At 44.3% G+C, this 16,656-nt stretch overlaps 1 protein-coding gene across 4 annotated transcripts in view; it reads right to left on the reverse strand.

The window, feature by feature from the left end:
- Window positions 1-16,656, reverse strand: part of MLPH (melanophilin) — a 391,857-nt gene that overhangs the window by 92,630 nt on the left and 282,571 nt on the right. For 3 of the 4 annotated variants that reach the window (XM_078681363.1, XM_078681362.1, XM_078681361.1), the window contains one exon: window positions 15,035-15,226. The exons of the other annotated variant lie outside the window; for it this stretch is intronic. In XM_078681363.1, coding sequence (XP_078537489.1) covers window positions 15,035-15,226 — 192 coding nt within the window. The remainder of the gene's footprint in view (window positions 1-15,034; window positions 15,227-16,656) is intronic. 4 annotated transcript variants of the gene reach the window in all.

The following is a 16,656-nucleotide window of genomic DNA, read 5'->3' on the forward strand; positions in this document are numbered from 1 at the left end:
ACCATAGTAGCTAGGATGGCGCACCTACCATAGTAGCTAGGATGGCGCACCTACCATAGTAGCTAGGATGGCGCACCTACCATAGTAGCTAGGATGGCGCACCTACCATAGTAGCTAGGATGGGGTACCTACCATGTGCCAGAAAAAGAAAGATTAGAAATTATGAAGTAGTCCTTCAAGTTATGGGCATGTTAAATCCATTTAATAATCATTGATTATACTATTTACTTGATTAATGTGTATATTTGTCCGTTCGGTAACATCTGGTTGCATGTGGGTCATGCCCCTGTTCATACTGCAGGGTCCGATCATTTCTCACAAATAATATAAATGATTAATCGATCTGAGAGATAGATCTGAGAGATAGAGTACACACTATGACCATGCTCTAAATGGTGCAGACATGTCTTTGGTGCTGGGGAAGGAAGTTGCTGTCAACCAACCAAGGGACATATTATCAAGGACCGGTGTTAAAATTATTGCCGTTTTATCTGCAGGAAACTGCCAATAAAACGGCGATAATGGGCTTGATAATACGCCCTTGTTAATTCCCATAGAAGCCCATGTTCTGATGTTAACCTGGGCTTCTATGGGAATGAACAAGGGCGTATTATCAAGCCCATTATCGCCATTTTATCGAAAGTTTCCTGCAGATAAAACGGCGATAATTTGAACACCGGTCCTTGATAATATGCCCCCATGTTTCTTATATGACATTGCCCTTGACCTTTGACCTTGCAGAGGAATTAGGTTAGAAGAAGCCTCCCGGTGGGCAGGTTACCTCCAGGCAGTGTGGCATGTTAAGGTGTGGGATGGCGTAGATATAGAGTTAAGGGATAGTAATCAATGCTTCAGTTTAGGACTTACATGGATTGGGTAGAATTATAAGGAAACAAACACTGGAATAAATCCAGTGCATGCCTTGGAGGGAGCAGATACGCACTGGTAGCACTGGTGTGTCTGGGCTGCACATCTAGGAGGGCAGCAGAAGCTTCTGTCTTGGACAGAAGCACCAATGAAGAACTGTATGTTATTCCACGCGCTGTGCAAGCAGCGGGGTGCCTGCAGGTCAAGCATAAATCTGCATTGGCAAAGTTGTGTGCGTGTGTGTGTGTGTCAGGGGTGTAACACAGGTCCCTGCAGACCCTGCAGTACAAGTACAGGGGGGGGAGGCAACACTTGAGGGGGCCCCTTGCAATTCAGGGGGTCCCCATTCAGCCCAAAGCCTTTGAATATGTGTGAGCTATTGGAGAATCGTGTGGGGGGGGGGCTTATCACATTCTGCAGAGGGCCCATTATTTTGCCTTGCACCACTGGCGTGTGTGTTCCTGGTTTGGAACAGCATGTGTGCTAAATGTGAAAGTTAAAAAACAAAGTTCCATGGCACAGCTGTGCGCATGTCCTAGCACTGGAGTAGAGGAGGGTGTGGCGAGTTAGGATTGGGGTGGAATTGACAAAGTTGTGTTTAGGGTCAGCTAACCGTCACCTGTGTTCCAGTGAAGAAAGGGGACGCCTGTTTTTGTTGACAATGCCTATTTGTATGTTAGGGTCAACACTTGGTATGTATTATTTCCTTAGACTCTCGTAACTATAACATCTTCCCAATGCCTACAGCACTTCATTGGAGACATGGAAAGTGCTGTAATGTCTGACAAATGATTTCATTCCAGACCTGGATTTAGGGAGCGTGGCCGTTTAGTTAGCAGCGAATCACGAATTTGCCTGTGAGAAAATTGGACGACTGATACTAAACATTGGGTGCATGGTAGGCACATGCTTGTGCCACACGAGAACCACCAGCTACCTAATGGATTACATGCACCCCCTGGAATAAGGGGCAGTTTAAAATCCTACGCCAGGGAAGGTAGCGCCATATTTAAATACTCTACCAGGACCTGAAGCTAAAAACAAAATGACATCAGAACGGATTCCACTGTATACCCTGGTTCTGCCATCCTATGCCGGGGGGGGGGGGGCTCCAAAACAAATGCGAGTGCTGCTAGAATATTATTGGGTAATAGCAATTGCATTCCCGTGGTACAATAGAACAATTCTGCTTCTTATAATAGGATTTTCAAAATGTCCGCCTGTGATGGATCACTTCGTAATGGGCGCGAGTAGCGCTTAGTTGGCCAGTTCGCCATCAGGCCGCCTATTCTGCAGGAGGCCAGAAGTTTGTCAGTCATCAGAATGCCATGCTGCTGGTCAGGGACAGTTTACTTATTCATTTAAAGTTACTAATCTTAAAGGTTCAGACACCAGACAGTAGAGTTTTCCATCAGGATATTTTCTACTGCCATGGATGCCCAAGTACATTTCATACACGATTTCCGTGGTTCAAGCCCTCAAGAGTGTCTCAAGTTAATCAGGGTGTCATCCATTGGCTTTCTTAAGACATTTAAGTGTCACCTGGAATCAGCGTACCTATTATTAGTGCAGCAGGTGCAGTGAAATCAGGGCCAGGAGTGTAAGGGTTCCACTGCCCCCAAGATGTGGTCGTCTTAGACTATACGAATGGGCGCTTGCGGGCCCATTTCGATTGCTTGTATTATTGTCGATAGCATCTCTGCCATAAGAAGCAATCAATGAACCAAACTCAGTAATGACGCCCACGGTGAAATAATTGATACAGCAGGGGCGTAACACAGGCCCCTGCAGCCCCCGCGGTGCGGGGGTTACTCCTGACTAAAGTGGCTCATAGCAGGAACAGAATTAGCGCCAATGTTTCAACAGCATGATTCGACCAAAGCCGTAGAAAGGCAAATCGTCAAAGTGCACTTAGAGCAGAGAATCCGACAGAGCACTCTAATCTGCCTACATAAAGAATCAAATACAAACAGGTGGTTGGACAAGAAAGTAAGGCAAACAAACAACAATAGGAACGCCTTGTATGTGGCAGTGCTTATTAAAATAGGTCTTTAGAACATAGAATCAACAGGCTTAGAACGATAGAGGCGCCCATATCAGGAAACAGTTCGTAGGAAGCTATGAGACTTTTACTAATGTCATTGGCAAAAAGAAAAGTTTCCACTGGGAGAGGCACACTCTCACATACACTGAGTGAATGTGTTGTAATGAGCAAAATAAGCTCAGAAGCAGTATTTTCATGAAAGCTAATAATGTCCAGTCATGTTGAATGTTTGGTGAGGTCTTCTTTATTCAAAATACATTTTGACGTACTATACAAAACATCAGCCCAATGCTTTTTGTTCTACCACCTAGGACTTCAGGGCATTGAGGGAATGGCACATGTTACTTATCTTGTATCTGTTTGTGTGTAGTGACATGTATTCATATACTCTGCATACTTCTGCCACCTGGTATTGGGCCTGGATGTTTAACAGTGGTTTTCCTTTAAGAAGTTTGATTCACAAGACCTGTTGTGACTCCACCTCTGGTCCACAATGCACCAGCGCACTGGCTCCACCTCAGATTGTGTTTCGCTCAGCTCATCTCAGAATGCTACCCCTGTGGCATTTGGCAAAGGATACACAAATTGATTGGAATTCATAAATGTCCCACCAATATAATATGAGTGCTCTCTTAACATCCAGAGTGTGATGGGCCCTTTCTACTACAGACCCTGGTTCTGGGTAGAAGATGGGTAGCTCAATGGCCTGGTTGGTACAATATGGGGTTGGTACGGGGAACTATCCTATCTTTGCAAACCTGGATGAATGGTACCCATACTAAAAGATTCGGAAGCTCTCTAATTTGTCTGTGAGAGGTGATTGCAAATAGGATGCCACCTTACAAGGCAATAGCTGCAGGTCACATGAGTGTAGGGGCTCAAAGGGAGGGGCCACGAGTCTTGTGAGAACCACATTCAGGTTTCACACAGGAGCTGGGGTCCTTTTCACAGGTATTACCCAATTAAGACTTTCCATGAAAGCCTTAATGACAGGGACCTTCAAAAGAGAGTGTGTGGTTTGTTTTCTAAGTACTCTGAACTGCAGATACGTGTGAGTATATGAAAGTGTAGGAAAGGCCTATTATATCATACTTGTATAAGTGCAGGATGTAAAAGACAATCTCTTGCACGGAAACATTCAAAGGTTCTAACTATTTGGAGATAGAGTAGTGCATGAACCTTTTCCACTTAGCTGCATAACAGGTACAGGTGGTGGGATTTCGCTTCTCTCAATAAATAAGCATGCCTTCCCCTGAAAGTTTGAGATAGCTGACCTCTAGGACCTCAAGTGCTAGTTTGGGCAGTGAGGGGACAATCTGTCTGAAAAACAGGCAGCATATGTTGAAATGACATCATCCTTTGGCTGTTGGGGTATGATTTCCTTGTGACCACATTTAGAAGAGAACCCATGATAGGCAGGACATGCTGGGGTTAAAAGTAAAACTTTTTTTACATTGATGTTGAATCCTAGCCTGTGAAATGCAGTCACTGCTGTTCGAGTGTGTGCTAGGAATTAAAGTTTGGTGCTGCTCTTGATGTGCCAGTCAGCCATGTATGGAAAGACATGCATGGTGTTTCTGCACCGATACGCTACTACTACTGCGGCTAGGCACTTTGTGAACACCTGTGGACCTGTAGTTACTCTGCACGGTAACTCCTTGAACTGGTAGTGTCATTCACTTACTACACATTGAAGGCACTTGTGATGCTCTGCATGGATTAAGCAGTCAAAGTCCACATCTTTCAGATCCAGTGCTGACATGAAGCCACTTTAGCAGAGCAGCAAGATGACGTTCTGCTTTGTGACCATATGAAAGTGTTCGATAGTATGAACCTGTTCAATGGCCGGAGATCTAGGATCAACTGGAGGGAGATGACCCTCCTGGGGAGGAGGAAGTAGAGTGAAGAGGGGGGAAGAGGGGGGAAGCACACCCCGTTTCAGAGTTGTTCAATGGTGTTCCTGGCAAGGAGCGCTTGAGCCTCTTCCTCTAGGAGCTAGAGGTGGTCTAAGCTTAGGATGTGATGTTGAGGTGGTATGTTAGGTTGAATGGTGTGGAATTCAAGGCAGTACCTTTCTCGCACAATGGAGAGTATCCACTGATCAGATCCACTGAGAAAAGAAGTATCTCAGTCTTCCCCTGACAGGTGTGATGTGATGGAGGGAGAGATTGGGAGTCAGTAGTAGAGTTGCCACTAGCGGAGCCACCTCTGCCTCTATGACGGCCATTTCCTTTGTAGGGCGCCCACAGGAAGATTTTAGTTTGCATGGGATCCTGAAAGGGCTGCTGCTCTTGTTGGTAAAAATATCTCTGTCTGGAGCCTGTGGTTCAATTCCACCCTTGGTTTGGTCTCTGTGAAAGGCAGCTCTTGGAATGGAGGAAGGAGGGCACCCATAAACTGTGCAATGATGGTGTACTCTATTCTCTTTTTTAAGTATGTTGTCCACCAGATGGCGAATAAATGCTCGGCATCAAAATGGCCATTCATGAGGTGACGTTTTACTTCGTATCCAAACCCAGATGCCTTGGGGCAGGCTTGTCTGTGGAGCAGGATGCTGGTGTTAATCCCTCTAGCGGCAGTATCCACTGAGTCATAGATGCATCTGATATTGGCATTGTGGATAGCTTTGCCATTAGCAGGGAGTTCCTGTCCCTTCTTCTTGAAGAATTCCAATAGGTGCGTCACCAGCTCCCCCTATTCCTCCCAGTGCTACCAGTCGTACTGAAAAGGGAAGCCCAAAGAATTGGCAATATGCCAATGGGTGGCTTCGCCAAGTGCTATGTTCTACCCTGTCTGTGAGCTTGTACACCTTATCAGGTGGCAGAAAGTCACATGTTAATTTTAGCCATTACCCTCTTAGATGTGGTATGCACGACTGAAGAGACACGCGACCTGCCCACAGCTGTACACAGGGTCATGCGTGGTAGGTTTGTAGTTTTTTTTTTACCCCTGGAGTGACCACTTTGGCCTTTACAGACTTGGTAACGATTTCTGTGGTGAACATAAGCATTCCCTTTAGCATGCGGAGGTAGTTCACTGTCCATTCTGTTTTGGACTAAGTCAACCTCTTCCGGCCTGCACTTCGAGCATTTTTACATGATGGTATTGAGTGGCTCGCATTACCATAGGGTAGGTGATAGTATCGTCTGGTGGTGCTACCTTGGTAACGAAGGGTTAAAGGTAGGGTTCATCTAGGATGTCAACTGTGTAACCCTCCCATGGGTCTTCTTCATAAGCTCATGCGAGGAGAGTCTGGAGGTAGTGGTGATATTGCTGGTAATGTTGCAGGTAAGATGGGAACACTGGTGAGCTAGTGGCCAAGTCCATGATGGTTTTTTGGGGTAGGTAGCCTAGAGGGGCTGAGGCAAAGTTCATCTTCGAAAGACAGCTTGCATGTCCTTGAAACCTGGATAAGTCCTGGTGCCGAGAGCTTAGCAAAAATCTTGTCCATGTTTGGATGTATAAACAGCTTCCTCTACTTTGCATCAAGTACCTCATACAGGTTTTCGACAATCAACACATCGGTGGTGCCCAATCTCAGTGTTGAGTGGGGCTTTGGCTTCATTGCTGGTGGTGGAGCGGCTTTCAGTGTTGATTTCATCTCAAGAGTGCAGCTTCTCAGGGCCTCGAGGTTGGAGTCGCCAATGAAGCAACACACAGATTGGTGCACTTGAATGGGGCTTTTGCTGGTGTCAACATAGTCTGTTGATTCCGGAGCGTCCCACAGAAGAGCCAAACCTGAAGGGTTCTGTCATTTGTGGCTTGATCAGGTGCTCTAAGATCACTGGATCAGTATTCTGTCTCTGTGGAAGGGTGTTTTAGGGCTCAAGAATCACCTTGTGGCACCTATGGTACTGTTGATAGATGGGAAGGCAACCTGGTCCAGACCTGATTAATATTTCTATGCAGACCATAGGAACGCCTCCTCCTTTGTGGTGGAAGCCTCAGAGAAGATGGCCTCTTAACTCTCTCCTCCTTGGCCTGCTGGAATGACGTAGGGCCCATCGCCAGGCAAGTCTGTGGACCTGAAGATGTGCAGTATCTCCGATCACAGTTGTAGCCACATTTGCGGTAAGCTCAACACTGAGGTGGTCATTGCAGGGATATATGGTGTTACACCTGGGGTAGAACTGGAAGGGTGTACGATTCATACTCATACACTAGGAGCATTCCCAAGAGATGACAGATAAGGCTCAAACTTTGTTGAGAACGAAGACCTGAAGGTGTGGGGGAGTATTGATGTTACAGGTAAGTGACCATTGGATTAGAAGGAACCGTTTTAATGGGTAGAATCTCTCTGTGGAGCAATAATGTTGTTTTCATTGCGGGGTTTGAAGGGTGAGTATCAGGAACTGAGAAAACTGGTGAGAAACACATTGGTCCTGGAGCACCGTTCCTGAGCATCCAAGCCCAGTGGCGGAAGAAAACAATCTGAGGTGGTGCTAGTGGGCTGGTGAATTGTGGACCACGGGGAGATTCACAACAGGACTTGTGACTCAAACGTATTTGAAGAAACATGTGGACCCAACACTAGATGGCAGTATGCAGAGTTTGTGCAGCTAAAGCCACACCTGCAAGGATCATTAGTAATCTTCTTGATTTAAAGTCACAACATGTAGTTATGATTCACTGTTTCTTCCTTTGTTTAGAGCCAAATGCACCTGTAATTAAATGCACATGGTGAGAGGGTGGGAGCGTCTAATTATACATGCATTGGAAGAGAAACTATGTATCAATACTATATCGTGGCTTTAAAACAAGATGACTTACATTCCAGAAATGCCCTGAAGCAGTTCAAGGTGGTGAAACGAACGCATTGGATGATGTTTTGTATATTTGATTGAAATTAATTTTAAACGTAGAAGACTTCATGAAAAATTCAACATGAGCGGACATTAGCTTTCATGAAAAGACGGCTTTGGTTTTGTTTTGCTCTTAATAACACATTTACTCCAGGAATGTGCGAGTGTGTCACTCCCAGTTTAAACTATTTGTATAGTGTTCATGCCTTTGCAGGATGCAAATTGAGTTCTTTGACAGCTGCCTCAGAAAAGAAAGCACCTCAAAAGTTACTGGCAGAAATACGGGGGTGAAACAATCAATGGTTTTGGCACTAGGGAAAGTGACCGGGAGTCTTACCACAGAGTACCTTATAGTAAATCAAAATAATAGGTGTACCCCATACGATTAAGGAGGTAAATTAGCAAAACAAAGACAAAGGCCCTGGAATTGATCAAATACTTGGAGGGGTACCTTAAAAACACGAGAGGCCATTGCAACTGCAAGTTAAGAAATGTAGGGGTCTCTTCCAACTGAAAAGGAGCAGCAATAGCTCCTATTCAAAACTTGGGTGTGGAGGCGGGGACATTAGTGACTTTAATCATTGATGTATTGCTTTACAAACACAGATGGCTGGCTTTTATTAGAAAGAAAGGACTACTGGATGAAGTCCTTTGCTATGATCTCTGTATTACAGAGTCAGATTATGAACACTGACCAAGTCTTCCATCTTTACCTTTAAGGCATTAAGAATGTGAGATTCAGCAGAGGTTGCATGTAGGTTTTCTTAATTGACTGATAGACATTTCATAGCATACAAGGAGTATCCTTTAGAATATCCCAGGAAAGGAAGGACTTGACTCCCCTCCGTTATCCCATGTGGGTCAGTTGCGTGTGGCAAAGTATGCCTGGATGTACTACAATGTCTGTGGTGCTAACAGAGAAATACTAAGACTCTCAGGTGCCCACTGGGGATGTGTTCTAGCACCTATTCTATTTTAAATAGTTATTCATTATGTTACAGTAGGCTTCTTGACCTTGTGTGGGAATACAAATTCTCATATTTATGTTTGTCTTTGACAAGACTCTCATATTAAAATCACCTTAGGATTCAACAACCTCTATATGGTTTCCAACCTTATTGTCAAAATAAATAATTAACAGTACAGGTAGTGAAAATGAAGGAAACGCTCTTGAGAGCTTTCACCTGCAGTAAAAACTGCTCCTGGTTTTCAATTTAAAGTAGTAAACCCCTTAAATCATTTGCCCATCTGGCTCGTCCAACAAATATGTTGAGAGGCGCAACCTTCTACAGAGGGTCCTAAATCTAGTTCTCAAATACTCATGATTTCTTAAGCACGAAGGAAGAGATGCTGTGGCACTCAGTTTAGACTTCAGTCACAAGCAGAGCACTGCCTCTGTGCTTTGGCTGGTGCAAATTTGGCACTCTGAAAGGTCATTACATTTAGATTTTAAAGAAAACTGCTTTCTCAAGAGACTATTCTTTGTGCTTCAAGAAACACCAACTATATGTCTCCATCTACTAGTGTTATGTGAAAACATACGGAATCATGTAGGCCCTGGTGGGTGGCTTGGTGGTCGGCTAGGTCAGGGGAGGCTCTGACCTTCGCTCCCCTGGATTAAGACCACCTCCACATTTAGTGATTCCCAGATAAGAATCCTGAGCGAGGCTCTCCTTTTATGTAGAGTAACACCTACCACCCACAAACATATAAGGCATATTTCAGTGTTTAATAACCAACTAGAAATTAACATGGAGAAAACCCTGATAGTCCCATTTGGTAAGAAATGTTACACTGGCGGTGGCTGGTCAATCAACAAAACACGTCTCACAATTGACCAATCATACAAATATTTAGGCGTCCACTTGGACTCCAGGGGTAGTTTCACAAAGCAAAGCAGTGTGATTGCAGCCAAAACTACGGCTCTAGTGGTATCCTTGGCCAAACTATCAAAAAAACTTTCAGGTCCAACCCTTGTCCCCTTATTAGAAGTTCTAAGAGCAAAGATCGGGCCAACACTCTCATATGGCATAGAGATCTTTAAAGGCAAAATGAATACTGCCCTAAACAAAAATACCATTAAAATCTACAGAAAGGCACTTCATTTGCCGAGCACCGCTTCCCCGGCCCAGATTAGATTAGAGCTGGGACTAATTAATTATGAAGCCTCTAATGTCGGTACCTATCTTAAGTTGTGCCACAAACTAAGACAGGCCGAACCGTGGACACTAGAATCTTTAACCTGGAAAGAAATCAATGAGACCAACCCAGGGGGAACATTTGGCCGCCTCTTGAAGGACTATATCCACCAAATGTCAGTTGCCGAACTCTGGGCTCTTAATCCTAGTCAGACTGTTTTTAAAAATATAATCAAAAAATGTGTAAGAAGGAAATCCTTGGCTGCAGACAAAGCTCATGTCACAAAGCGTAGTCATTCCTGGGCAGTAGTCAATTCTTACAAACTACTAACCCCTGCTGCCTACCTTTCTACGACGTTCTCACTTCATCTAAAGCGTTGTCTGATTGCCCTAAGAATGGGAGATTGGCGCTTTCTTGAAAATCTACCCACTTGGCGCCGCAAGAAAGAGGACACAACATGTAGAGGATGTGGGTTAGCAACTGAAACAATCTTGCACGTGCTTTGCATCTGCCCCACATTTAATCTCCAACGCAGACGTCTGCTTAGGCCACAATGGAACAGGCTGGGGGTTCGGTCTTGTAGGCATGCCATTATTGCTGCTTTGTCTCTAGATAATATTATTTTAAATATAAATTTGGCCAAATTCATTCAGCAAGCATACGGTAACCTAGATAAAGTGGACACTGCTGAGGTCTCTGCTCATCGCTAAGTCTGAAAATGCATTCTAACACACTTGCAAAGACCGGGAGGGTTAATCTACAAACTGTAATGTTTTAACTGGCATGCTTTTGGCCACATTTTACTGTTTGCTTCTTTTTTAATCATTCTTTTATTTTATAAAATTGTATATAATGTGATTGGTGCGACCTTTTAAAGATATATTTTATATCTAAATAAAGAACTATTTCACTTTCAGTGTTTAAAAACATTTGTGAAGGAAATTTAGATTATGTCATTCTATTTATTGTGCAATAAATGGTATACTTTGATGTACTTTAACTCCACTTGCACTTCTGTAATACATAAATTGTACTTAAATAACAACACTCTAGTGCGTATATTTTCTTTATATTTACATCCTGTTTAGGTTTCCGGGCTTTACAGTAGGTATAGATTTAAATATCCACATAAAGCCCGTATTTTACTCCGAAAACCGTAGTTTGGTTGTTTCCAGAATAGACATATTTCTGATACTGATTGTGCATCTGTATTGTCATCAATATATATGTAATGAGCTCCTGTAGGTTTGTTCCTGAGTTTGGAGTTAGATGTTTCACTTTAGGAATTAACAAAAAGCCATCAAGTTTCCATGGAACTCTGTGAGAGTCATAGATTTCCAAGAGTAATTTGAGTGTGCAAAGTGCACTGGAAATCTACAAACGTTCATCGTGTGGAGAGGGGCAGCTACATAATTAACTTGTTTATTTTGCATTTTTCCCTATGATGAAGCCCTGGAAAACATACACCTTCTTTTTATATGGAGACATTTTCTTCCCCTCCCTGATTCCACCCTGCAATGGCGCACACTCCTACCTGTAACGACGAATAGCTATATACGTTTCCTGCTGACGAGTTACCTCTAAAATGTGAGTGAACATTACAACTGTGTGAGTTTGTGGTTGATCTCTGCTGAATGCCACTCTGTGTAAAGTGCCCCTTCCCCAGCTATAACCCGACCCAGCATGTGTAATTTCGAAGCTCGTGTTGCTGTTTTTGCACACGTACCTTACATTGAGGCCCCATTGCTGTCCATGGTGCTGAAATTCAGAACCGACTACATTAACAATTTACTGACTTCATGGAAGTCGCGAGTATTGGTTACATTAGCTCCTCGCGATGCGTATTGTGCTTTCACATAATCTGGTGATAAAGCTTTTGCATACATATGGTCCTATTTGATTGGATACATTAATTGGATTGACGTTTTAAAATACAAGCCGTCGCCCCATGTATGAGCTGAGGCCTATCTTCGCTCTCCTTGCTGAAGGGCGTTTGAAACCTGTGTAGCTGGCACAGTTTCACCATATGGCTGAAAGAAGCCGCCCCCATCACTGACACAGCCAGGGCTGGTGCCCTATTCCACGCCACCATTTGATGGTAGGAAAGCCGAACCACGACCCTCACGAGCTACCAAACAAAACTCTTGGGTCGCTTCAAGGCGCTAGTTTTCGACTAACCCCAAATCTATCCACCTACCACTGGCTGGTCATCAAATCACCACAGATCACAACACGAAAGAACCTGGCATCGATTATTAACTCCTTCATCACTAGACAAGTCCATATACATAGCTTCATCCCATTTACTTTGTTGCATTAATGAATGTAGTATTGTAATTATATTTGTATAGTGCTTACTGCTACCCCTGATGAAGCGTAATCTGACATGTACATTCAGCTGCATGATATTTAAAGCACTCCTGATTGTTATGAAGGTGTGTGGTGCTTTGTACTTTATTTGTGGAGTTGAAAGGTGCGTAGTTTACGTATTCTTTGTGATAAAGATAATACACACACAAAATGTAACCAGTTTACGAGGTTATCTGTATGGTTAGCTATAGTGTGTGAAATGACTCTGAAAGTCTGGCATGCACCAATATAACGTGACATCTGCCCAGACAGTAGTGATAAAAATCTGTCAGACATAAAACATGGCTACTTAGAAGGACATGCTTCACACTTTACAGCGATTTAAGGGGCAAATTTAGAAGCCCCCTTCGGCACATTTACCTTGCTGTTGCGTCACTTCTGTAATGCAGCGGCAGCGTATACCATGCGCCACGTTGCGCCTTATTTACAACGTGACGCATCTTGGGAGATGCGCCATGTTGTAAAGCCCTGCGTCACATGAAACCTGTGTTAGGTTTCATGTGGGTGTTCCATTGCAGGGTGGGCGTTCCGTCGCAGGAGCGCCTCGTAAAAGTGACGCAGTGAAATCTACAAGATTTCACGGAGTCACTTTTCCAATGTCGCTGCGACAAACCCTAACGCCTGCTTGAAGCAGGCATAAGGAGTGGCGCATCACGTTAGGTATGGGCGGCCCCTGTGCATTGATGGAGTTGCGGCACGCTTTTGACGCAACTCCAGCAATGCGCCGCCCTTACGCCACAAGATGCAAAATGCATCTGCCTATCCTTGCGCCATGGTGCGCCGCATTGTAAATGTGTCACATCTGTGGTGGCGCAAGGAGAGACTTGCGTGCCGCATCTGTTCTGGTGCATCCCTGCTGATTTGCAGAGATGCTCCAGACAATGTAAATATGCCCCTTATTAGGTTACATGTTGTGGATGCATAACCTATATATGATCTAGCTAGTAGTAGCTACAGTACAAGAAGCTACACTGCCTTACAAAATGTCACACAGACTGTCAGTGGCACAGCTGACACTGCTGGGATCTGATGAAGCCAAACATGTAACATGCAGCATGCTGAAATGATCGGGAACGATGAATGTGAATCCTGTGGTGCAGATTTACAAGCCCCTTGCAACACATTTACCCTGCCGTTGCGTTACTTCTGTAACGCAGCGGCGGCATAAACTATGGGCCACGTTGCGCCTTATTTACAAGGTGACGCATCTAGGAGATGCCATATCCACTACGCCCGAGCACACCCAATCATTATTTCTATACTCCAATCAATGTATATGGCACTTGGAATTTAACAAGAAAACAAGTCTTTTCCCGATATGGTCCAATTTCCCAGAGTTCAACTACGAAGAAGTATTCCAATCACACTCTTCAATCAGATCTTGTATGTTCTATTTCAAATCAAATATATGTTGACACTGCAGCAGCCGACGCGCGTTTCGCCCGCAGGGCTTTTTCAAGGCTCAAATATGTAGGATGAGTCAGAAAATGTTTGTTTTTTAATTATTGAAATTTTGACTGCCAGGATACAATTCAAGTATTCTTAAGGAAATTTGGTTTGTTCAACCACTCACATTCAAATGTGCCCCAATTTCGCTGTCTGTATAAAATCTGGAGATTTTACACAGACAGCGAAAAAGGGGCACATTTGAATGTGAGTGGTTGAACAAACCAAATTTCCTTAAAAATACTTGAATTGTATCCTGGCAGTCAAAATTTCAATAATTAAAAAACAAAAATTTTCCGACTCATCCTACATATTTGAGTCTTGAAAAAGCCCTGCGGGTGAAACGCGCGTCGGCTGCTGCAGTGTCTTCATATATTTGATTTGAAATAGAGCATACAAGATCTGATTGAAGAGTGTGATTGGAATACTTCTTCGAAGTTGAACTCTGGGAAATTGGACCATACCGGGAAAAGACTTGTTTTCTTGTTAAATTCCAAGTGCCATATACATTGATTGGAGTATAGAAATAATGATTGGGTGTGCTCGGGTGTAGTGGATATAACATTGGGTCAGGATCTTTTAGATCCACGGACTGAGTGATACCCCAGTGGGTGGGTGTAAAAACACTTTCAAGAGCACCTCTTACCTAGCCAATTCCAAGTAAAAGATCTCCTTTCAGACTAAGTTTGTCAATAGATGTGCGGATCGAATTGAGCAAACCCACAACCTGTGTCTTGATATTGATCTAGGAGATGCGTCACGTTGTAAAGCCCTGCGCCACATGAAACCTGTGTTAGGTTTCATGTGGGCGTTCCATCGCAGGGTGGGCATTCCGTTGCAGGAACGCCGCGTAAATGTGACGCAGTGAAATCTACAAAATTTCACTGAGTCACTTACCCGAGGACGCTGCGACAAAACCTTAAGGCTGCTTGAAGCAGGCATAAGAAGTGGCGCATCACGTTAGGTATCGGCGGTCCCTGTGCATTGCTGGAGTTGCGTCGTGCTTGCGACGTGACTCGAGTAATGCACCGCCCTTACGCCACAAGATGCGACACGCATTTGCCTATCCTTGCGCCACGGTGGGCCGCATTGTAAATGCGACACATCCGTGCCTTAATAGGTTTACGTGTTGTGGATGCATAACCTTCATATGATCTAGCTAGTATCTACAATACACGAAGCTACACTGCCTTACGAAATGTCACACAGACTGTCAGTGGCACAGCTGACACTGCTGGGATCTGATGAAGCCTAGCATGTAGCATGCAGCATGCTGAAATGGCGGGGAACGATGAATGTGGATCCTGTGTTTCTGAGTCGTGTTTACCACCCGGTTCCTCCCTCTGCGCCCATCCGAGGCTCTTACACGTTCTTCGAGGTTCTGGAAGACTTCTTCCGTCTCTTCGATGTCCTTCAACGTCCACGTCACGGGGAGGAGGGCAGGCGCGAGGGGGTGCTGGCTGTCCACGCCCATGGACTCGCACGCGGCTCTCTCGCTGGCACTGAGGACCCTCAAGGCCTTGGCAGTGATGTCACTCAGAGCCCGGGCCGCTGACCTCTGCGAACGCCAGAGAGAGGTTACTTCAATAAATACACACTACAGATGAGGCAGCGAGCAGACGCGAGACAGCGACGACACCGGGGGCTAGGAGGGGTTCAAGAGGATATGGTGTTAATGGAGCCCTTGGCGGCTGCACGCCAGGCTCGGATGCTACAATGGACCCCGTCCTTGAGTGCCACTTTCATCTTGCGTCGTTAGCCGTTCACACAAAAGAGAGAGCTTCAAGATGAGGGAAGAGCTCCCATTAGCCTGCCTCTTGGCCACCATTAGTACACTCCGTGCTGGTGGTGGGGGCGAGCAGTGTTCCTAGGAGAAGGGATTGAGCTAGGCGTGCCCAGAACCTCCTCTCAGCTGGTCAAGGCACAAGTTCTAAAAAAAGAAGTGGGGGACTAACTAAGTTAGGAAGTATGCATGTGACATCATGGTGCGTAACATCACAGCACAACATCACGGTGTGGCATTACAAGAAGTGACCACAGGAAGTGGCCCCAAAACCCCGACCTCACAGGAAGTGACATCAGATCTTAGCCCTTCACACATATGTTTTGCAGGTCTATTATAAGTACATTTTAACGCATTACGAGATTTAATAAATGAGATTTTGCGTCAGGGTTGTGCCAAAATAGTGATGCAACGCAAAATCGGGGCCTCAACTGATAGATTTCTTTTTTTTAAACTGTGGCAGAAAAAATTGACAACAAGGAGAAACGTGGCAGTAAATCTATAATCTATTCTGCATAATTGGTTGCAGAGTCTGCATTTTAAAATATCTTATGGGATGAAGGCATCTGCTGCAGTACCAGGGAACAATAATAATGGTAAAACAACTTTGGAGGGTAACGCATTTTCTGGAGAGATCTGTATTTTTAGCTAGACCCAGGTCTGAATGAAAGTTACATAGAGGGCTAATATATCTCCTTCAAAGCACATCATGTAACATGCAGATGACACCATTTTTATTTTATGTGAATGGGTTTTTGGAATACAGCTTTTCACACAGAGATCCTTTTGTTGCTTGCATTTCATAAATTGTAATCCTTCTAATATAGCACAGCGAGCTATGAAGGAGATGTAACTGTTCTACCTTGCAACCCTGACTGTCTCATTTAACATATTCTGTACATTGATTTCCATATTTATATGAGTTATTGTCAATGTATAATGTGTATGTGTGATGTAAAGCACTCTGACACCCTGCATTACGATGAGTAGCGCTATAAAAGAAATTAAACAAAAGAGTGGCTTTTTAAATTATTCGAATATATACTGGGACAGATCAACACAGCTGGCATTCTTACAGTGCATGCAACTCTTGTATACAAGGTCTGCACAAAGTAAAAAGCATTCCTCTCACATTCTTGTGAAGTGTTAACAAGCTGTGTATCTTTGTTGCCCCCCTTGCATGATGGCCTTCTAACTTCACCCTT

Source organism: Lissotriton helveticus, chromosome 3_1, assembly GCF_964261635.1.
Source record: "Lissotriton helveticus chromosome 3_1, aLisHel1.1, whole genome shotgun sequence".
Lineage (NCBI taxonomy): Eukaryota > Metazoa > Chordata > Amphibia > Caudata > Salamandridae > Lissotriton > Lissotriton helveticus.